A 24,367-nucleotide genomic window follows, 5' to 3' on the forward strand; every position below is an offset into this window, starting at 1 on the left:
TGAACAAACCCTGCTGCTGTTAGAGAGCCTCACAAAGCAGAACCAAAAGCTCAGAAGCTCCACTTGAACCGCGAACACTCAAAAAACTTCTCCAGTCATATATTAGAGAGTTCATATAGTAAAATACAGCGCTATATATATATCTCTCTCTATATTTATCTCAGAAATCACACACTAAACGGTTTGAGCTAGATAAGCCAATCCATGAACCTGAACTGAATTGCTTCTTCCGTTCTATGTAACCAAGTCAGTCTTTAACATTGTGTGCTGTTACAGGACCTGCCTTCCCCTCCCACAGATACCTGCTCGAACCTGCCATCCCCTAGGTGCTAACCTGAGGCATGCTCTTAAGACTTACGCAGCTGAACATACAACTGATGGAATTCAAGAAAAGTAGACTTGAAACTGAAATCATAGTCACAAAGACCAAGATAACCATGACATTCTTCTTGTTACCCAAGAGATCACACAAAGGTTTCATACCAGGCACAGGGAGAACCCAAATAGTACTTTATCCTGGTAAAAGAAACATGGCAGAGAAAGTAGCGTAAGGGAGAAACAAGAGCAAAAAGGAGGTCACGAGCAATATCTGGTAAAAACAAAAGTATTAAACATCTCTTGAGTGATGGCTTTGCAATATTAAATAAAGTTTTAGAGGTAAGTTAGTGCCAAGTTGTTTAAAATTCAGAGGCTGAATCAGTGGTAGACACAGAATACTGGCTTCAAAAGGAAAGTGTTCTCAGTAAAAATGCATGGCTATCCTCTGTAACTTACTGAATGCAAGATAAAGAATATGACAGATAACTGCAACACATCAGTGCAAAATGACTTCATTCCCACCAAAGATCATATTAAACTTCCCACTTCATGTTCCTCTCAATAGGTAGTTCGGGCAATTCCAAATACATTATTCACTTTTAATAAGTCATTTCTGTCACCTACAAGAATATATTACATAAATATATTATGAAATAATCAATTTCAAATAAACCAAGGGCTTACATCTAATGTAGCAGTAGGCTAACTGCTATTTCAGAGCTAGTTTAACTTGACAGCCTTCAATCACCAAGAACCGCATATATAACTTTGTATATTCCATCAATCCTAGTTTGGAAAAAGACTTTTTTAAAAAAATAAAAGCCTACTTTACCTGGGACTTGATGTATTTCAGTAGAAAATGATCGTTCAGGCAATATAAACAAAAGCAAGCTGTTGCTAGTAAATCAGGTGAACTAACACAAGAATTGGAGTTACCGCTGTTTTTTTACAAAAAGGGTTCAAAACTTACATCAAAGTTGTTCAGAGCATAAGCCAGCTCTCCACCTCCACCCTGCTGCTGGGCAGCATCATCTGATGCAGTTGCTTGAGCTGCATTTGAGATGCCCGTGACTGCCTGCTGAAGCTGTTTGTAGATCAAGTCCCTGTTAGCTTTGTAAGCAGCTACATCAGGGTGCTGCAGACAGGCCTGGGACGCCGTATAAAGAATGGGAACATTCTTCTGCAGAATTCCTCTGGCTGCCGCCATTTGATCACGGTGACCCACATCTTTCAATTCCTATTAGGAAAATTAAAGGAAAAGAAAAGCATTTGAGAACATTCCCCACATTTAACATCCATACACTGTCTCCCTGCATCCTCAAAAGACAGGCAGGTTCTTTGCCTAGTATGCTCAAACCTAACTATCTTCCGATTGAGTATTCCTATTCTTAAGGGCTCAACTAATTTCAAAACAGAACAGCTTCACAAATACAAAAAAAAAAGCAGCGCTATAGGGCAATTCACAATTCCATTTTGCTCCTCTCCACAGTAGAGGACCATCATTTTGAAAGCTAGTAACACCTGTAAATCAAGTCACAGAAGTTGTGGGCACACATTTTTCTCCCTGCTCCTTCCAGTTTGGATTACATCTACCAGGAAAAAAAAAAAAAAAAAAAAAAAAAAAAATCAAAGAAACCTAATTCTTCAAAACGCAATACCTTACATTTTTGGATAACCTAAGAACGAAGCTAATTTTTAACTAATTTTAACCAACAAGAGACTTCCTCTGCAATTTTTTCTTGCACTTGCATGTGAGAAGCAAGATCTTCTTTAAATTAAACTCCAAGACTCACAACCAGAATGTTTTCTTTAATCACACCTAGAGAATGGAGTTTACTCTCCTCAAGAGACTCACGTACTTAATTTTAGAAGAACAAGTATATCATCTCATTCAACTTTTTGTTCATCTCCAATGAGATGAAATTAATCCAATGACCGTAATTATCGCTAATTTAAGATTAGCAAGCAAATCCATACATCTTTTCCCAAACACTCACTGCTGTAATTTTCTAAAGCATCATCACCTCCATTTTGGAACAGAAGTACTAGGATTAGATAAAGCTTCTGAGTCCAGCACAAGCAGTAAGTTTTAAGAGAAAGAACACACACAGTTATTAGCAGTATCATAATTTTAAAGTTACCTCTTAAATCTAACGAAGAGGTGATGAAAATGAAGAAAAGGAGTGCCTTACTGAGAAAAATGGAAGAAAAAAAAAAGCACAACCTGACAGACACTTCAAAATGAATGGGTAATATGTGACCTCTGTAAGACACACACTAAGCAGGGAGGGCACTCCAAGCAGGCTTACAGATTTACAGATTTAGTACAACCACTTCCCATAGTGTGGAACAATCCATCACAAAGCAGTTTAAGAACATTTATTGCATTGCCATCACTACCCTACTCCCATTTACTGCAATCAGATTTCAGATATATAACCAACTGGCAATCCATTTTAGACTGTACCCAGTTTATTTTCAAAGATGAATCTGTGCAAAAAAAACCAAGCAGTGTCAGAGGTGCATAAGCAGTTTTGGTTTGTACATACCAGCAGAACAAGCAAACAAAAGATGCTCTACAAGAATTATGCTATTTCTGATAAATTGGACTGCCCACACCTCTGCTTTCTTTTGAAAACTTACCGACACAAGAATGAGTCAGAACAGTGCTGTTGAACAAAACAAGTTTTACAGGCAATTTAAGTTTAAGCACAAGCTATCCAAACACAGAACATATACATAACAAACAGGATTTTAAGCCCCTTCTCAAACGGGCATTTCAGTCCAAGACTAACCAGCACCGCCACTCACCTTCTTGGAAAGAGTTGTAATTCTGTGTCTAGCTACGACTTTTGCTCCCTGTTTAAATGGACACGTTCAGTCCGTCTGTGCAAGCCACAAAGGCAGTGTGGTCTAGTGGTGAGTGTACCTGGCACAGAGTCACATCTCAATTCAAAATGGGAAGTGGAAGTCTTGGGAAGCAGCATTTCATTAGGGTACTAAAGCATTAACATAAACAAATGCTACTAGAACACATTCTGTCAGAAGCAGTACACTACAGCTGAGCTGAGCAGACTTCCTGCTTACCAGGCAGGTTAAAATTTCCTAAACACAGCAGAGTGCAACAGAAAGTATCAGCAATAAAAATAAAGTTTAAAAAAAAGTACTAGCAGCAATGAGTACTGTCCAAGAGCAGCAAAGCTGCCTTATTTTCTCATTTTGAAAAAAAAAAAAAAAAAAGAAGAAATAAAATACAGAAGAGCGAGCTGCCATTGCTATACCTGTTGTCTTTTGGCTGCCATTATGTTAAGTTTGTCCACTTCTGGTTTGAGGGCTTTGTACTGGATACCCAAATCCTGCTCCGTGCCAGCATTTCTTAGTTTCAAGATACCTTCTTCCACCTAAAAGAATATATATTCACATATTTCTCCAAGTAACACAGCCCACAGTTCAGGAAGTAATTCAGAACATACTTCAAAGCAGACAGAGAAAGCAATCTTCCTCTGCCCCCTTTTATTTTTTGGGGAGAGATACTTCAAAGGCTAATAGCACTCAAGGCTTAGCTACTACTTCATAATCACCAGCTCCCAGAGACAGCCAAGTACACACATTTGAAAGAGTATGAAGGAGTGCTAGCACAGGGCCCTGGCAGAGCTGTGGCCATGGCCAAAGGGTATGAGGACAGTCCTCAAAGCCCTGCCACAAAAGCAGGTCCAGCATCAAACCTCATTTCATTCCAAATTCTGTACAAGCCACCCACCCACCCTCTTGCTCATCGGAAGAAAAGGCTTCCTCAGATATTTCACATCCATTTTATTTAGTCTACCGAAGCTACTCATCCCTAGTAGCTATAAGAGTACCAGTTATAAGAAAGCCAAATTATTTCTTTAAGATCAAAAAAACTCGTTATCATCTGCAGTTGTAGACCACAGTGGATTTAGTTTCAATTCTGAAAGTTCAGGATAAAGTACAACACATCGTCCAAAGCTACTGTCACTGACTGTAAAAACAAGCAACAAACATCCAATGTACATGTTTTGCTCAGAGGAAAATCCCTAAAAACCTCCCCGCTCCACAAGCAAGCCCCTGACAGTGCACACACCAGGGTCAGCAGACATGCATGAAACAGAGCATGCCTGGTGTGCCAGGCATGGCAAAGTAAATCACAGCAAAGAACTACACTTACTACTTTAAGTTGAACAAGCAGCTTGTAGACATCTGCCATGTCAGCCAAAATCAGCAGTCGAGTAACGGCAGAGAGTAGGGCACGCGCGGCTCGGACCATGTTCCCTCGTTTCACAGAGGAGCAGGGGTCATCTGCAAACTCCCCCGACGCGCTCTTCATCAAGTCACCTGCACAAAGAGAGAAGATGGTCTGACTTTAACGTCACACAGGGTTTCTTAAGGGGCTGTAAGGACTCCTGGACAAGCCAATCTAAGTCCTGAAAACAAAACACATTTGCTTAAGTACAGACAGCAATTAAGATTGCATGTAGCTACCTCTAAGTATGGTATCTAAGTAACGATACTACCATGGTATCAGGGTAGGGGTGCTTGTGCAGGGAGGAAGGGTTGGGAAATAACACTTTGGTCCTTATTTCCAATTGTACAGGTGTTTTAACATGCCAGAATCCCCTGGAGACATAAATTCAGCATGCCTTCGCCATTACATGCAGGACTGCAGTTATTTCACAAACTACAATGCTTTCAAAGCTTAAGCAAAAGGTTTGATTTGTGCAAGTGTAGGAGTTAAGCAGAAAGCAGTAGAAAGTACTGTAAACACACAAGGAAACGCCACAGCTCATGGGACTGTAAACAACTCGGAGCGATGACCTGGCTGGATGTGCCCTGGTTTGCATTCAAAGCAAGGCACCCCTTAGTAAAATGCTTCAACATTTCATAGCCTGTGGGTCTGCATCTGGTGCAGGAGGAAAGAGTTTGGGTTTCAGATGGTAACAATGCAATTGGCTAACTATGAAAAGCAAAGGCCACTTTACACAGCTAGAAAAATTCCTCCAGAAGGCATTCAGAAAGCATAAAAGTAATGTCTGCACATAGTCAGAGGAGTAAATTTTGGATTTCTCCCCTCCCTTTCTGGGGCAGCACTTTGCTTCCAGTACCACAGTTCCTACACAGCAGCAAGTTTTGGAATCCACATTATTATTCTTGGATCTCTTCACATTTCAGAAACATTTGGTGAATGGCTAGGATTTAGTTTAGAAAACGCTAGGTACTCAAGGCCTAGGATTTGCAGGCAGCTAGAGATGACCAGAAAGCAGGCGAACTCCGTTACAACTAACTGCTGTGTCAGAGGCTTCCCAAACCTGTATGAAAAAGCATCCATATGGCCGAATGCCAAAACAAAAACAGTACATCTCAGATAAGAAAAGACCCTCCAACAATGCTGCACAAGTGAAAGCTGACGGTGACTCCCATCAAGCCCACTACCAAATGGAGCTGGGCGACATTTGCACCAAAATCTCAAGATGATGCAGTGGCCCCATCCTGCCAACAGCTTGCCAGCTCCCACAGCTAGGCAATCGGTGCAGCATATCCCTGGTATGGGAAGCATTTCAATTTTAACAACCTTTTTTTAACTACTATTTTAACTACTCAAAAATACCTACAGCTGGAGAGTCTGGGGTTAATCATCCACATACTTATCATTAAGCAATTAATATCTTGCCCTGGAAGAGTTTCTAGCACCCAAGCACACTACACCTTCGTAGCTAAATACAGCCCAAACACAGCTGCCAGCCTGTCCAAGCAATGACATCAAGACACTGTATTTTGTTCAATGCTCCCTCCTATGTAACACCCTTCCATCATCTTAAATAATATGATGAAGAGTGGCATACAACATTTTCAGATTAAAAAAAAAAATATGCTACTTCACTACTGTGACATATGAAAAAAAGCTTCTGTCCAAGTACAGACCAGCTATAAATATCAATCTAAAGCTATCCCCTACCCAACTCTGAGAAACACAACTCATTATTTTAACAAGTGTCAAGAGCCTCAGATTTCCAGATGGGTGAAAGATGATGCATCTCCAATGCTGAAAAAACTGCAACCAGCCATGAGATTATAAAACCCCTACATAGCTGACACAACTCTTTCTTTTCTTTATTCCTTCTGGAAGAGGCTAATAATAGTGAATTAATGTCACCACCCTGTATGAAATCTGTTAACAATCTCAGAATTTCAGGATATATGCCAGAACCAAAATTCACTACAAATACTGCCTCCCTTATTTACTCATATGTAAAATTCCCACATTTCCAACTCCCAAGAGAGGAATGTTGTTTTCATTTATTTCCTATTTAAAACAACTTGAGAGGTGGTCACTCACTTCATGTGAATCTCAGAAATTGCTAACAAGTTTAAAAACCAAAATTATCCTCTAACTCATCTCTGAAATTGCAACCTTACAAGCCAGTCCTGAAATAAAATGCCATTCCTTTTTATTTTAACAAGGAGACTTTAAAAGATTTAGTGAGTTTCCAACAGCTTGTCAGGGTGTCAAAAGACAACCAGCTTTCCAGAATTAAAGGAAGATTATATTTAAAGTTGTTGCATATATATATTTTTCTGCAAATTAAAGAAAGCTGGCTTTCAGACTTCTTTTACAAAGAAAAAGCAATGTGGGGTAGTTATCTTAGCTAGATTCAAAGGGTAAGAGGAAACTCTGCCCTGACCTAAGTACACAGTTACTGCATTATGCGTGCGCATTAGCGGTTCAAATTGGTTCCAGCACAATCTTCTCATTTTCAAATTTGAACCGGAGGTAGCACAGCAAATTTGAAAGCAGGATTTTGAGAGTTAAAAGAAATACACTGCAGAAGAGTCATATTATGAGACTTAGATTATACAAAAAGATGGTACAAATTCTTATGAGTTTTTCCAATATAACCTCAGATTTTCACTAGATATTACAAGGGAAAGATAATAAAACAGAGCCGAGAAAAGAAGAGGCAATGGTAGCCATACTATGATCTTGTCAATAAAGCACTAAGAATTCAATTAAATCTAATGGAACAAAGCCCATTTCAGAAATAGTAAGATTTTAGTCCATCAAAAGAAAATTACCATTTTCTAGTCTCATTCCCACCATGCCCACAGGGTCTGACAGCACTTTCCGACAGCACTATTAATCCTCCTCAGCAGCACGGTACACGATGACCACGACAGAGGGCTTGCTTTATACGAACACTGACAGAACTGGAAGGCAGCAGAGACGACATGCAAGGCAAGGCAGGGAAGACCCAGGACATACACAGGCACTGATGCTTTTTTTCCAAGCTAGAAATTTGCGCCCACACATCACCTTGTACCCTTCAGCATCTTCCAGTTCAAAGCCCGTCTCCAGGCTGATTTGCTGGCAGTATTGGAAATACAAAGAGTGCCATCAGGCCATACCTCTACCTGTTCATACACGCTACCACGGTTCCCTAGAGGTTGCTTATTCCTCACAAAGTGAAGGCAAGTATGAAATCAGAGTTTCAAGACACTACTATTCTGGATACTGAAGTCCCATCGTACCACTAATGCCACCTTCGATGTCCAGCATAAGCATCACAACAGGCTGCCCTTGCTTTCTACTATAAACAACAAGGCCCTGTATCTCCTTTTGCCGTATCAGCATGGGAGTTGATACTTATGGCAACAAAAGCTTCTGTTCATGCTTTAATCTTGTCTTCAACTAAATCCACATAGTGCCTATAACACTCCTCCTATAGTTTGCCAAGGGCCATCTCAGAGCTCCCTTAGCTTATGGCTTGCCAAAGATCTCGAGTCCTTGGCTGGAGGATTACTTCTAACACAAGTGATACACTCCCAAAACATTTTTCTCGCAGGAAAACTACGAACTCTTCGCACCCTTCCAAGAAATTAAGCTAACTGGTCACAACAGAATTTTAAAGTTGAGTTTCCCAAGAAGAATTCAGTGTTTAACTTCAAGTTATTCTGCAACAGGCCTCCTTCTGGTCCTTGGAGATCCTTATGCCATGCATCTTGTGTGAAGTACAGCTGAAAAAACATTTTAACTGTTAATAATTTGCCTCACTTCAGTTTTGGAGAAAGCTTCACTCAAACACAGGGCAGAAAGACACCACACTGAATCAGGAGGTTTACTCCACTGCATTTGCAACCATGAAATGTGATCATATTCCACAGGATTCAAAAGACCATTCATCCATCTTCTTACCTCAAACCCTATGCACAGGCTTAAGCTTTTTAGTTTTAAGCTTTAATTTCCGGTCTTTTATGTAAGATTACCATAGGAAGAAATAAAACAGTAAGAGCACAGCTAGTACCCTGGACCCTCACACTAGTACACAGATACATCAAGGCAGCAAACTACGGACATCAGTATTCCAGGAAAACAGGAATAGTCTGGTCAGCCTGACCTGAAAGAAATTTCCTTCTTGACCTCAGAATTTGCAACCTGTCTCGGTGCCAAGCACCTGGGTAAGAAACTGGTTAAGTTCCAAAACACCTCCCAACAGCACCTGAAGAGCTGACCATTTCAACATATAATCAGCCCTCAATGCTTCCTAAGAAGGCAAAACCCTACAAAGAGCTTAGAGCAGGGGGAGTAAGACTGGGCAAGACCAATATTGCCCCTTCTATTACCCAGCAAAACTTCAATGCAGAAATTAGTGTAACAAACACTGCAAGGACACTGAAATCCAAGATGTTCACATCAGACGTTTTCCTAGTACTAAGTCTTTTCTATAACCACAGCAGGATCTATTCTGAAAAACACTTTGGTTCTTTGTCTCCACCATTCTGTTCAAAATTTTAAGAAGTTTCACTACTTTTGACTTCTTTTAAAGTCCAAAGCTTTAAACAGCCAGGAATCTTACTTTAGGATATTTCATGAACTTGTTTAATATTTAAAGCAAGTTGTAATTTATTCTTCCATTGTAAAAATTAGGAAGACTTTCAAGATCCACTTCTATTGATTTAGTATGTAACCATACTATCATTCATTCTAAATAGCTCTTTTCACTTCTTTGTTTTTACCTCCAACAAATTGGATTTTATGAACAAGCGTGCTCACTAAAATCATGTACCCTCTCAATCTTCTTCTTGCTAGGCTAAAAAAAAAAATTTTTTTTAATTTTCTCTGATGAGACAAGTTCTCTATTGTCCTAATCATCTTCATAACCTCTGTCTACATTCATTCATCTTTTTTTATTATGGCAACTAAACCACTCCCTACTCTAAATAGAGGCATTATTAATTCTATTTTCCTGTCTTCTGCTGAAGATAAATTGTGCTATACATCTATAATCCCACTCCTGCCATCAGATGCACACATGCTGCCAGTTCACGATCACCCTACTGCTGACCAAGACACCCAAATTCTCCTCTCCGCTTTTGCCCACCATCTCAAAGCACACGCACAGGCTTTGTATTACATTTCCCTCATTTCTCCAGTTCATGAATTCAACTGGTCTACCACAATACTGGAAACACTTCTGAAGTGCACAGACTGTATATAAACACATATGTTGAGAGCTTCTATCTCCTTGCTATTATTAGCACTACTGAGAACCGCAACAGTCCCCTGGGCATTGGCAGCAATAAGCCTTCCCTCTGTTGTATCTCATTTTTCACCATTTGCTTCTAATTTCCCCCAAGGTTTGTTTATTTGTTTCATTTTCCTTATGAAGAGCTGCTCTGCTAAACCTGACCGAACCCTGGCAGCATGACAGGGCACAGGCTTTTACCCCTGGTTGTGCTGCCCCAGCAACCCGGCCCTGCTGCGACTGCTTCCCCACAAACGGCGGTGGGCACCGGTCGTATTCAGGCAAATCCCTCAAGTCTAATCATCATCCACCCAGCTTCAGAAAACAGGTACAGCTACCTTCTCTATGCACCAGATTTCATGCAAGCTGCAACAGTAAAAAGGGAGGAAGAAGTGAAACGGTACTAAGGCGGGAAGTTATTTCACTCCAGCACCTCTCAGCGATGAACTCCACCTCCTCTGTCAAAGATCAACAGAGCAGGGAGGTTTTGGTATCAAGTCTATGCATAGTCACAAAGTCAAGCAGGGGCCAAGAAACAAGTGAAAGGGTCATCCTGAAGGTTTTTATATCACACTCTCCTTCCTACCAGCTTTGCACTGTAACATGCAACTAAAAATGCAGCTAACAGAACTTCTCAGTCCCAGGGACTGGGTACAGGTCCCTCGCTCATTAATATCACCAAGAGTCATTTGAAGGTACTCACAGGTGAACTCTGACTCTCAATTCTGAGCAGCAATCAAGCAAGCACCAAGAATTAAAGGCTTCAAGACAAAGGGGTCCCTTTTGCTGTTGTTTGTTGTCGCTAAATTAAGGCAACTCAATTAGCCCCTTGTATTGCAGCCTTTTTATGTTGATCTTTCTTTGGTCTGTCAACCAGGCTCGTCCAGAACTTAGAACCATTTTCAACTAATATTTCATCACTGTGCAACTTCAGCTACGAACAAGTAATTAATGCTAATGAGTTTTCCTTTTTTTGCAGAGGCAGCCGTCACCATTAATACCAGTTGACTGGGTTTCACTGAAGCATTGAAAAGGCTCATGACTGGAAGAATGATAAATGATTTATGAGCAACAATATTTACTAGTGCATATTTTAGAGTAAGCCAGCTCCATAGGCTTTTCTTGCAGGTCTTCTCCAAGAAAATAAAAAAGAAACTTATAAAAATCAACACTAGATGTGGGGGAGGAAGCCTGGAATATTTAATCAAGGTCCTCGCATTCTGTTTGTGGCTGTTTACATTTTGCATACTTGAGGGCTCTGTCAAGTCAACACTCAGCTCTTCCTCCTACAATGCTGTTTTGTACACAAATATTGAAGAAGTTATTGACATATTTGAGACATAGTTCCATAACATTTATAGGTGGGGTGGGGGAGTTTACTTTTTAGCCTAAACTGAATTTTAAATATTCTCCAAAGAAACAGCCCTTCTGCTTCTCTTCTCAACCTCTACTTGGGACATTGAATTTCCAGATCTGCGCAGTTCATATTATTCCTCAAGCAAGCCAGCAAGACAAGTCGAGAATCTACGCAAGTGGAGAGGTGTAGAGTCACTAGAAATAACAGCAAAAGGGAAACGGGAATGGTTCTACTTACTCTGAAAAACCATAGTTTTACAAGCGATCAGATACACAGCTCTTACCTTGCTTACGAACATCCTCCACAGCCGCTACCAGCTCCTCTTTAAGGAACTGGCTCTCTTTTGCAATTTTGTCTCCTTTCTCCAGGAAATTCTCTGTTGCTTGTTCAACTGAAGCAGCCAAAACATGGGCCTTTTTAGAACGCCCTCGCTTCTTATTAGAGGGGCCCTTGTTGCTAGTGTTAACCAGTGTTGTTACCTAAAGGCATAGATGGGAGGGGAAAAAAACAAAAAACATAAAACAAATTAGAAGTTTATCAATTTGACAGCAAGGCCACGAGTAGTTTTTCCTAGACAGGATATTGCCAATACCTGCACTACTGCCAACTCCAAAGGTTAAACTCAAACAAGTGTTTTTCACATCTCTTTAAACATTACCATGCTCCTTGATTCCTTAGATGAGCACTATAAATTCAGCTAAACTGCTTAGACATTTTTCTTATCAGCAGCAGACCTGAAAATTTGATTTTGAGAATTGAGATCTATTTGTCTTTTTGATCAACTGCAATCTCAGTACCAGGTCAGAGCTATTTGGCACCACATGAAAAGAAATCAAGTTGTGGATAATTAAGTTTGGGATAGCTCTCCAGGCATAAAAGACCCCAAACAAGGTTGAAGCCATTATCTACAGAAATCTAGCAACACAGTATCTTTTTAGCCCAAAACAGTACTACAGCCAATGGACTAAACTCGCACAATCCTCCTGCAATCAACAAATATTTCCACGTTCTATGTTTTAGACTGAAACCCTGCTAAGGAGCTGGTCACCAGCAGCCAGATGACCACCAGGTACTCCGTTAGCTCAGGGTCAGGATCCATCCCCTTCAATCAAATACAAATAGATGTTGCAAAATCCACACATGCTTTTCCAGTTGCCTCCACCCCCCCACCCGCCCCCTTCCTTTTTGTTAAGTCTAGGAAAGTCTATACAAAGCTACTTCAGAGGGACATTAAATTACAACACTAAAAATATTACTAGTCTGGAAAGCCCAAGGACTGCTGACATAAAGGTCCTCAGAGTTGAATCCATCTTCTCAGTAGGTTGATTCAGAGAGGGAAAGCCATCATTTGGGAATATTGCTGTCGGTTAATGGGGAGCATTTGTATTGGGTAGTCTCAGTTCATCATGTACTACAAATAAAGAACAAGTTGCAACAAGGCAACTTACTCTACTTTCCTCTCTGGATTTTGCCAGTCACATTATTCACAAAGTTTGGGATTGCCAGTACAGCCTATTATGCTACTTGAGGAATGAGTCACAGACACTGAACTTTGGGCAAAAAGGTCCTGTAAACAAGTTTGCTCAGGTAAGTCTGTCAAATTAGGACAATTTCTCTTAAGGAAAGACTCCATCAGTAACTCTGGCTAAAAAGCTATATAGTAGATCATCCAACTGCCCATCTGACTATCTGGAGGGAACAAATGGCAGGTACGGACAGCAGCCTGACAATTAAAGGGATGTTAATACCGATGAGTTAACTGTCTCCAGTGCACCTTCTCTTCCAGACTTCCTAGAAAGTCTCTTCCAAGAATCATCAAAAAGCCCAATACACATAGCTTACATTTACAAGACTTACACTGGCTTTCTTATATTCTGCAGTGCATTTCACTGGGCAATACACACCATGCAGAAATAAGCTTTTATTCATAAACCCAGCATAAAGTGTAGGCAGAAGTTAAAAGGAGGAACGCATCTCTTGTAAAAGATACACTGCAACAGTAACAACTGCCATAAATGCATACTTCTGGGATGGAACTCAGTTAGGAGGGATCAGTAACTATTTACAACACAAGGCTGTTCTAGACAGGTTGCAAACACTCCCCACCACACATTTCACCCTTTACCTGAACTACCTTCCAAAGGGAACTCTGAACATAGGTAATCTGAAAGAAGAAAAAAAAAAAAAACCACAAAACCACAACACAAATACCACACCCACAACCTCACAAGACCCTACTTCTGGCAAGAACTAACAGCTTTGTTGCAAGGGACTTTTGTCATTCCCAAATACCAGTTTGTAAAGGATACATAGCGCAGCTTTTTAACGACTCAACAAACAAGCAGCATACCACCAAAAACACAGGTGAGAAACAGCCCCGCAGCAATGGAACATTCATTACTAACATGCATTGCTGCCCTTCTAATTGAAATACTGTGTCTTACCAGGTGCTGAAGAAGCAGTCTTTCTACACTCATGCCCAACAATTCTGTTACAATAAAACTCAACGAAGAAATTACTTGTACTCTTTTTTCCATCTTTAGTTTTGTAGCGCTTTTACTTCTGGAATTCAAGCTTTGAAAGTTACTTAATTGAAATAATACATCAAAAGAGGTAGTCATCCTTAAGAATGGGGTTTTTGCACGCCCTCTCCCCCCCTTTTTTTTTCCTACCTGTGTAACAAGAGGCTCAAGTAGTCTTTCAACTGCCAGTGTTCTGATCTCCAAGCTTTTGGGGTCCCATTTGAAGTTAACATTGCCTGCAGTAACAGCAGTCATTTCTAGAAGAAGAAGAGAGCTACATGAATCCCATTTTTTATTATTATTAATGCTGTTGGCATATATTTTAAAAATAAATTAAAATGGAGGCTATTAAACACACAACTCATCCATTCAGTGTAAGTTAAGGTTATACTGTCTCTGGAAATACCAGGTTTGGTTCAACTGGTGATAGTTTTTAAAACTGCTTGTTATGACAATATATAGACATTACTTGCATGTTTTGGTTAGAAAATAAAAACAAAACAAAACCACACCAAAACCTATTCAAAAGCTACAATACTTTACCAGAGCAATGACAGGATAGGCAATGTTTGGTCTACTCATCAGTGGTCCCCAAGCAATGAAACAGGACCTCACAGGTAATGGGGGCACTTTACCCAGGACACTGGAGGCTAAGCAAATAACCCTTTCCCGATTTCCACTGCCTCCAGCTGGCTGTCCTGCACTCCTAGACCAGCTCTGAGACACAGCCCAAGGTCTTGGGGGAGCAGAAGGGAACACCTCAACTTCAACAGCACCAGAAAGCTGCCAGTTTTCTCAGCTCCACCATGAGTCACTATCCCAAATGCTTTGTCAAACCAGGAGCCAGGTTCTAACTCAACTCAGTCAACCCATCCCTTCATCCCATACACTTTTTGGAAGTACAAAAGGTAAAATAGTGAATATAAGCCTTATAAAGCCAGAAAATCCGGTTGGTTCATATTTAACAGCTTACACATCTACTACACTTCCCCTTACCACCTACATAGGAGAGAAAAGCAGATTTGCGTGCAGAGATCTTTCAAAAGTCATCACTGAGCTGTTCCTTCCCGTTACAGTTTTATATCAACATCCCAACGAACAGCAAATATCGTTATAGGAAAAGTTTAGTGAAATTATTAAAATAGCTCTGCTTTTGAAACCAGTAGTCTAGAAAAAATAATGAACTACAACAGATCACTAGATTAACGCTGTGATGCTGTACAGCACAACAAAGGAACAACCAGAATGATCATTTCAGTAAAAAATGGATTTAAAGTATTTACAGGTCTGTAAAACCAGTTCATACCACTTCAGACTTAGTAGATTCCAGCTCTTCCCACTTTGGGTTGCCCTCAAAATTCAAGATTAGACTAAACTCACCTTTGTAATTTTTTAAAAAGTCAGGAAAAGAAATACATTTCCAAAGTCTCCTTCTACCTCTTTTCCTAAACACCTGTTGAATTTGTTTTAAAGCTTGGTAGTTTTAAATCTTACTCTGGACAGGGCATTGCCTGCACAGCATCTCAGCAGACAGATTGCTCTGACAGCACCAGATGTCCCTGAGCTGCCACACAAGCACAACATCCCTTTATTTTTAAAAAGCAGGAGGCAAAGCACTAATTTTGGTAATCAACGATGTTTACGACACATACCAATAACCAACCATTTTATACCAACAACCAACCATTAAACATGCAGAAATGGCACAGACATAACTGCTTGTTTCCCATTAAAGAATAAAATCTCTCGGGCACTCAAGAAGCTCAGCATAAGAAAGCATAAAGATGTTGAGGCTTAACATCACCTGGCTTTAGCCAACAGCACCTGCACTGTAGGCTGATCCTGAGACATTACGTAGGCTTTCTCACACCACGGACATGATACAATAGATTAAGTACTTGCTACGCTACTGAAAACACATCTCTGCCCTGAAAAGCCTACACGCTGTCATACACTGAAGTACAACTTTGAAGGCGCAAAGCAGGAACATTCCCCTAACCTGCATTCAGCTTTCCACTTACACCCACGCTCCAAGTGCCCACACTGCTGGAGAGAAAGAAAACTTAAAAAGCTGAAAGCTCAAAAAACAAGAATATAAGAAAAGACTGATCCATGCTAGCATACACGTAACGTTTCTGACAGTTTTAAACCAAAAAGCTTGAAGGTGCGGATGAAGGGTCCCAGCTCCCACAGCAAAAGGCATGCTGGGCTGTAGCTCCAGAGAACCCCCATGAGCTGTCTGCAGGAGGGTGGAGGATGCCCACCTCCTCTTCCTCACCCTACCTCTGGCACTTACCACCAAGACCTGTGAACTCACTAACTATCCTTCTCTCCTAATCACTCCATTTTTAATTTGGTTGGTTCAGCTTTGCACCGGCTCGTGCCACGGCCCAGATGCTGGCACAGGGCAAGCTGTGAAATGCCCTTCAGCCCCTGGCAACATCCTACCCTCAACAAGGGATTTCACCTTTTTATTCCCTCCTCATTAGCTCGGTGTGAATGCTTCCTACTGAAGAAGCCAACAAAAATACGCTGAAAGCCTTTATGGTTTCTGAGAAACATACTCAGGGCTCTAGAAAGCCCATTAGGTTTCCAGGTAAAAGCTGTTTCTATATATTTAATGTTGTTACACCTCGCGCAGAAACAAAGTACAGGACAAGGTAACCATGAAAAGATACATTAATTGTAGTAGTAGGATAATGAAGGCAATTCATCTGAAAACATGTTAGCATGATAGTTCACAAATTGGCCAAAAAGTAATAGTCTATAAGACCACTTAGTATGAATGTTATTGAAATTTATCTAAAAGCATAGCTTCATATCAAATATACTGTTTGGCAGCAATGATTTCGGTATCATTTGTACCTCACAGTAAATGTGTCTCATTAATTAAATACTTGTGAAGAATACAGGAACAGGCTATAACTTACAAACACATATGTGAATGGGGTGGGTTATGGGGATAGAAGGACAACGGCCAGGACCACTTTAAAGCAGGGCTGCACTCCCGCCACGAGAATGCTCTAATTCTCTGGAGCTTGCCTTGTCCCTGGACTGACCAAGCTCTCGCCTCATTAAATTCAACTATGGTAACAGGTAGTAAACCAAGTCAGAGGATATTGTAGCAAAGTGCTTAATTGTTGGCTCTTTGAGAGCACAATAATTCCCACAATGACTGCAGTAACTGTAACATCTAATAAAGAAAGAGGACCTTCTCCGGAAGATGGACCCAACCACAGACCAGTGTAGCACTGGTTTCAGACAGCTGGGATGACCCAGCTGAGATGGAAACAGGTTCTCCATGCCACAGACCTACCCTACCATGGACAGGACACCCAGCACCACATGCACTCGAAGCGGGAATTGCAAGGATGAAGCAGCACAGACCACGCAGCGGAAAAGAGTGAGCGACGCTGAATCTCAAGTGCTGGAATATATAGAAAGACACCACTGCACAAGGAGTTGCAGTTGCCCAGCCTGTGGTTTCGTAAGCAGGAAAGCTGCTTAAAAAAAACGAACGTTCATCCTCCCACAACCCTCCAGGAACTCATTCCCATCTTCACATCACACCCCCTCTGTACTGGCACAGCTTTCCCCATGGCTGAGCGATTAACCAGACGGGGAAGAACTGATTTGGCTGGAGGGAAAGAAATTCATTTTCGCAGGGTGGGCTGAGATCCCCATCTGGTTCACCGTGCAAGCAGAACTGGCAATGGCGAGAGGAGACGGCTACATCAGCTGGCACCGTTGGCAAAGCCATTCAAGTGGAAACACAGGGCAAAGCTGGATGTCACAAAAGAGTTGAACCAGGTGCCACTGAAAACAGAGCATCAAGCAGAGCCGCTGCAGAGAGCGGGAATGTCCTCCCAGCACATCTAATGCTCAGGGATGTGAAGCCCCAATCTTAAACCACACTCACAGCCCAGCATGTTAAATGTAAACCCTTCGGGTTATCATACTGGTCATGATGGTGCTCATTATTGTAGCAGATGGTTCAAGAGTAATGTAATTATATCTTACCGGGGTTTAGTGCACTTGCAAGGACATGAAGATGGGGGAAGAACAGGAGTTTAAAGAAAGCACTTTGGGAGTTCCTGTTCCAGCCAACGAGCAGCTCTGCAAGCAGAGTCATCCCGGGACAACTTGTCCCTGCTTTCTACAAAGAATCAAGCTTTAGCTGTCGATGAGATTTTAAAAGCAGGTTTCCATTCTGCTTCACACTACTTCAAGCAAACGCTGCTGCAGTCCTACTGCTCCCTTCCCCGACACAAACCTGCCTTGAACGGGCACCCACACTGGCACACACCTCATGGGGTGAGCCACTTCAGGGAGCTAAAATGGCCTCCGAGTAAGCCAGTAAGTGTAAAAATTACCTTGCCAGCTCACTGTCCTGAAGGAGGAGGTGGGACCGCACAGGGAAGTGGATGGGACTACAGCACCACTGACATGAGCTCTGCTACTGAACTGCACCCCAGGGCAGGTTCCAGCCCTGCTCGGGAGCGGTGAAGGCACAGACCTCAGCAGAAGGATGTATTAAACTGCTGGGGCTGCATTTACAGACCATGTTCAATGAGCTGGCCTGCTGTAAATGCACTGAAGGTGATATGCATACAGTGCTCTTTCCAAACGTCACAACTAAAGGTCGTAGTGTTTTCAAAAAACTGGTAATTCAAGGTTTTAAGAGTAACTTCAGATACCTACTTCCAGAACACTGGCGTGCAAATAATTTTTAGACTTTGGCAGGCATAGGAACGCCGCTCTGTGGCTTCTTTGCAGAAGCGTCCTGAAGGCACCCAAGGCTTTTCAAAAAGCCCACGAAGGAGCACTATTTCAACAGTGAGCTCTGCACACCAACAGAACCATGGAAAGGCCTAGTGCTTATGGTCTTCTTTTTCCAGGTTTCACTCCCTCACGTACCTGAAGGCAGTGCTGGTTGGATCTCAGGCACTGCTGAGCTAGTACATTCAACCTGCTCTGCACCAAGAGATCCTCCAGCCTCCCAACCTCCAGAGCAGACCAAATCTCTGTCGGTTACCTGGCTGAAGATCTAACTGCCCATCTTCTGCCTCAACTGAAGTCCCACCACCTCATGCTACCTGAATAATCTTTTACATGCTATCTTCTATCAGTCTTCAAATTTTACCTAACCTGACAGGCTGCTTTCTAAAAGCTTTTACCTACACTCACCGTTCTCTTTAGGTTTTTCTTCGGGAAGACAGTATTCAAACAGCGGTCTCACTAGCACAGTGGGGGGCTAACCTGGGCCGAGCACAAGAGATCACATGCTGAATGTGAGCATTTTGCTATCCAAAATTTTTTATTTTCCCTTTACAGTCTCCACATGAATTCGTCTGCCCTGTTCCACAAATAAAGCAATACTCCTCTCAGCAGCTGAACAGCAGCAAGTCAAGGATGTTTGGTATATGTGACATTTTTCAAGGTGGATTTAGGCAGGTTTGATTTAAGCTGGTTTTATTTAACGCCAAGTACACACAACTAAAAACAGATAGTCATCCTCTCCTAACATAACCTTCAACATTAAATTTCATCTGCTTAGCTACCAAATCTTCTCCTCCACCATAAATACCATGAAGGTATCACCTCCTTAGAAATCCTTACTATTAGAATTTCACAATCTGAAATATTAATACAAACTCAGATGCTGCATTGACTATATTCTTTGATTACCAAAATATTTCTGCCATTTGAGTATATTCAACTTTGCTACATATTTTTTCACAGACTGCAGTAACAGCCAGGTCAAAAGAAGAAATTTCAGTTCAGATAAGCCTGTTTCTCACCAGTACCATTCCAGATCCAGCTCTCATAATCTGTTTTCATATGTTTTTATCTCTGTTGCTCTTGTGGAGAAGGCCTATAGAGAGACATCTGAAACTGCTCATCAGAAAGCCTTATAAAGCCAGTAACAAACAAATGCTTCTCCATTTGTTTAGGAAATCTTTAGACCTTGCCACTGAGTTAAGAGATGCAACCTAATCCGGTGTGCCTACAAAAATCAATGAAGTTTATAACTGTTTTCGATTCTACACAGGTGTCATCTCTCGCCTGCTGCCTTGTTACGGAAGCCAGCAGCGTGCCACAGACAGCCGGTCACCTTTTCTCCTCTGGCAGCACAGCCCACCCTACACCACGCACCATCACAGGAAAGCAGCTATGGGACATATCACCAGATTAAGATGCAACACGCTTTCCAAAGCAGTATGCGCTATCTCCTAACAGCTTCCCAATTGCTACAGTAGCATGGATTCCAGGAACTTCTTTTCATTCCAAAATCAGGAATGCACTCTGTAACAACAGGCTTTCACACCTTCATTTCGGTCTAGCTATCACTAAGAGGACGGAAGACATGCTCTGCTCAAGTGGCTTCTTTGTGGTGTTCCTGGGACCACAGCAGTGATTTCACAACTACAAATAAACTGTTTTTTGGAGACGCCAGTGCTAACAGTCTCTTGCCTTCAGTTACCCAAGTGCTAAGCTCTGATCATTTTATTTTTGCCAGGATTGTTTTGCTTCAAAGGAGCTAGAAAGGAGGTGCACAACAAGTCAAATCCCAGCAAGTACAGGCAATCGGCGACTTATGTCACACCTAGGCTACAGTTCATGAATGACATCCTAAAAGCATGCAAGAACCAAACTCACACTTACACCCATTTAACTGTCCAGATGGATACCCTGTTATGTCCCAAAAAGCATTCCATTTATTTCTGCACAGTTTTCAGTTTCCAAAACTCACACAGAATTCCAACTACATAAAGAAAACTGACAGAGTATCAAGACACCGCTTTAGAAGACACACATGCTTTTTCTAAAAAAAAAAAAAAAAAAAAGAGAATTTCCTATATAACTAAGATTAATTTTAAGATTCTAGCTGCAAAACTTCCTATTTGGGAAAGGGAGAAGATGTGTCGTGAGCCGCAAGCTATTACTATTAATAAACCACTCATTCTATTTTTCACAATAATGTTGGTGCCTTTTATGCTGAAGATCTGCCATACTAACTCCCTGAAAGATAAAAATCTGTTCTGATTTTGGAAGTTAACTGCTGTGTTTTAGCCAACTGCTCTTTAGAGCAGGACTGCGACACTCCAGCCACACAGAAGGGCAACACACCTGCATTTTAAGCAAATAGCAACATCTTTCATGAACTTATACCTCCAGCGATAACAACTTCAATCTCCCAAATCCCAGCCCTCTCACAGCCACATTTCTCACATTTAAGCCCACAGCTTAACAGTTAGCACTTCCAAACAAGACAAGGGGACTCAGCCTGGAGAGGGGATATTAGAGCCCAGGTGAGACTTGTACATCTGCTGGACCACCTTGATTCAGCTACTGAGAGCCCTTCCAACCTCACAGTGTCTTTTCCCACCCTTGAGGCAGAAAACTGTGTGAAGCTTCCCTAAAATCATTTGGAAAGAATGGAAGAACAGCTTACTGCCACTTTTCAGAACCACAGTATGTATTTCAGACCCTAGGGATGCACAGTCAGTGAAGTTACAATAACCAGACTGTGGCTACAGAGTGCAGCTCTTCGAACCCCGAAGTACACTAGCACCGGTTCCAATTACCAACCATAAGTTAGCAACGAATGCAAGAAGGGGCAACTGTTTAACAAATTAATTTTTGCCACAAGTATTCCTCAAATAAGAAAAAGTTTGTTATAAATTAGCCCACTTTATCAGTTGGCACAAGAATTTGCCAGTGCTGCAAAATTAATTCTTGCTTAGCTTGCAAAAAAAAAAATCACTGATAGCTGGCAATAAAAGGAAAAGAAAACCTGGGTATTTTTGTTCTGATCTTCTTCAGCATTCAATCTGCAATAAAAAGTGCCATTTAAGCTAGAAAGTCAGAAATAAGCAGAATCTGACCCCACTGAAACTGCATTTTCATTCCTAAATTTATATGTTATTATGCAATACCCTTCAGCACTTTTAGCTGACCACATCTTCTAAATCTAGAACTTCATTAACAACTTTAAAGCAGCCAGATGTATACGCATGCTGGAGCTGTTTGAACTGACATACATGTTTTGAAAAAAAATGAGACTCCTGTAATTAGAGGTTTGATGAGACGATTTGCTTAAACATGGAGGAAATGGACAGTCCTGTATTAACAGAGACTAAATACCATATTCTTTCTCAATTGCATGCGCAGCTTAGTAGCAACTAAAGACTACATAACCAGAATTCATAGCATTACAAGAGGGAAAAAAGTTTTCTCCATTTGCAAAAGCTACTAAAAGAGCAGCACTCACTGAAGCAAAGGAGAACATGAATGTAAAGATTCTTCAAAGTAAAAAGTTTCCTAAAGTTTCTAGAAAAAGTCATTTAGAATTCCTTTTTCAGTCCTTCACTTTGATGCAGGAACACTGTCAGTCTTATCTAAAAATTACAAAGCAAATATTTTTTAAAGTAAAAAGAAATAACAAAACCCACAAGTGATAAGGCCAAGAATTTCACTTCATGCTCACAGCAACCTTCAGCAACATCTCTTAGCCATAAACAATGAATTAGTTTCACGGGAAGAAAAACTGCACCATCACTGCATGCTCCCAGACAACTCTCAACTGGCAGCTCCACCAACATATGCTGTAAATTGGGGGGGGTGAGCAAAAAACCCCACACAAACCAAAACAAAATATCACAAAAACAAACCCCAGGAAGACAAGTGAACATGAATGTAATGCACAAGCGTTGTTTGGATGAGTTAAGCATCTTTTAAACGGGAAGAATATGAAAGGTAGGATGTTCTAACACACGTCATCTCCTCTCCCCACAAACTGCCAACAAGGCTGCACACACTGAGAACACAGAGGGCACTGACTGATAAGAATTTCACAGCTTCTCCAGAAGAGCAAAGCAAGTAATAATAATTGCACCAGTGTGTTTTTAATTTTTGGGATGCTTACCAGAGTTACCTGCAAAGCCATAGCCACCTTCTATCAAGTACAAACTCGCTAAGGGTACACAGTGGTGCAGGAGAATCAGAGCTAACAACGATCTGCCTGGACAGGAATCCTTTTGAGTCACTGCCTTAGCGTATGGATGAACAATTAAAGGAATTTCTGTTTAAAAAAAAAATATGTCACTGACCCACCCACAATTCATAAAAGCAACAGGAAGGAACCGGAAGGTTTCAGAGGAAGGAGTCATTGCTTGGCTGGTCTTGCTGGGGGAAAAAAAAAAAAAAAAATAATAATTTTAAGCTAGTAACACAGCCATTTACTGAGTGGAAGCCAACTTGTATCTGATTAAAGACACATTTTTCTCTCTCCATCCCTTCTCACCCCCAGGAACAGGAAACAAGACAAAGCTACTGAACAAAAAACAGATGAGCTAAGAAATCCTGTTCAATTGGCTTTGCACCAGCGCTTCGCCTCTGGTTCTGCTGAACGCTGCGTCTTTCACTGATAACAATTGACTTTTCCCTAGGCCCATGACAGTATTCTGTTAAACATAATCAAATTGTCTTAACCAATTCTGCAAACTAACTAAAACAGCTTAACACACTTGATGCTGAAGTACTGATGCATAAAGACCAGAAACTTTTTTTTTCTTGAGGTTAAGTTTTTAATCCTGCACAACTAAATGGCATTATTGTTTTGCTACAAGTAAACCTTCCAGCTTTTTTTTTTCCCCCCACTACTGTTTCTTGCATCTTATGTCATTATTTTTTTCTACCTAACCCCAGTTAGAAGAGGGGAAAAGAAAGCCACCTACACAAATGTATTGTACTCTTGTTTTGTACTGGTACAGTGAAGAGTATTGTGACAGAGGACTCCACCAGCAGTGGAAGTGCCATGGAGTAACAAATAAGGGCTATGCCCGCTGTCCTAAAAGCCTTCCCCACATCTCTGGTTTCAGGATGCACTGCTTAACATTAATTAGGAAATGAGTTTCCAGCTGTAGTGGCAGTGGTTTGTAAATAAACACATCTTCCAGAAAATGGAAGTAACTACAAAGCTACACTTTGTACAGAAATTTAAGCCACTCCAGAGCTTTTCATACAGCCAAACCAGATCCTTGCTTTCTACTCTCTCAAAAAATACATCATGTCTTTCCTTTTACTTGTACCTTGTATGAAGTCATTCAACTCTAAAGGTGGTTTCCAAATTTAAAAGAAATTAAGTCCTTGATCCAAGCCTACTGAACACAATGAAGGGACAGACGGTCTGCACCTGCAGACAAGCCCGCCAGCATCAGAAGCCGAGCAGTGCTCCTGCCAGCGCTGGGCACCGGCCACGAGAGCCGCCCGACACATCAGCAGAACAGAAGTTAGCCCAGGCCCAAACTCCTGCCCAGGAAGCTCCTACGCTGCAGGAGCTTGGCAAAGCACCTTAGGTAAGCAATGCTACTCACTTGCCCTCTTCTCATGGTTTTATTGCTTGTTTTATTGCTTGCTTGTTGCTTTCACTTTCAGGGATGGCTTTATACACTGCCACCACCCAAGAAAAAGGGGGGGAATACGTGGAAGGGAGGCCAGATGATTGTGGGGGTCAATGGAAAGAAAGGCAGCAAGGGTCAATAATTACGACCAGGGAACCAACAGGGGACACCAGACACCACCCAAGAGCATCCATCACTCCTCAAAGGCATCAAAGGAGGCAGTGTGAC

General features: G+C 41.4%; 1 protein-coding gene across 1 annotated transcript in view; it reads right to left on the reverse strand.

Moving 5' to 3' along the window:
* Positions 1 to 14,000, reverse strand: part of LOC104169109 (catenin alpha-1-like) — a gene marked incomplete at its 3' end in the record, with an annotated part of 40,396 nt that extends 26,396 nt beyond the window's left edge. Inside the window, exons 1-5 of the mRNA XM_009709924.1 lie at positions 13,884 to 14,000; positions 11,495 to 11,690; positions 4,505 to 4,671; positions 3,600 to 3,719; positions 1,289 to 1,555 (exon numbers count right to left, since the gene is read on the reverse strand). Of these exons, the coding sequence (XP_009708226.1) occupies positions 1,289 to 1,555; positions 3,600 to 3,719; positions 4,505 to 4,671; positions 11,495 to 11,690; positions 13,884 to 13,988 (855 nt within the window). The remainder of the gene's footprint in view (positions 1 to 1,288; positions 1,556 to 3,599; positions 3,720 to 4,504; positions 4,672 to 11,494; positions 11,691 to 13,883) is intronic.
* Between the last annotated feature and the right edge of the window lie 10,367 nt (positions 14,001 to 24,367).

The sequence above is a fragment of the Cariama cristata genome, unplaced genomic scaffold (assembly GCF_000690535.1).
Source record: "Cariama cristata isolate BGI_N322 unplaced genomic scaffold, ASM69053v1 scaffold21451, whole genome shotgun sequence".
Lineage (NCBI taxonomy): Eukaryota > Metazoa > Chordata > Aves > Cariamiformes > Cariamidae > Cariama > Cariama cristata.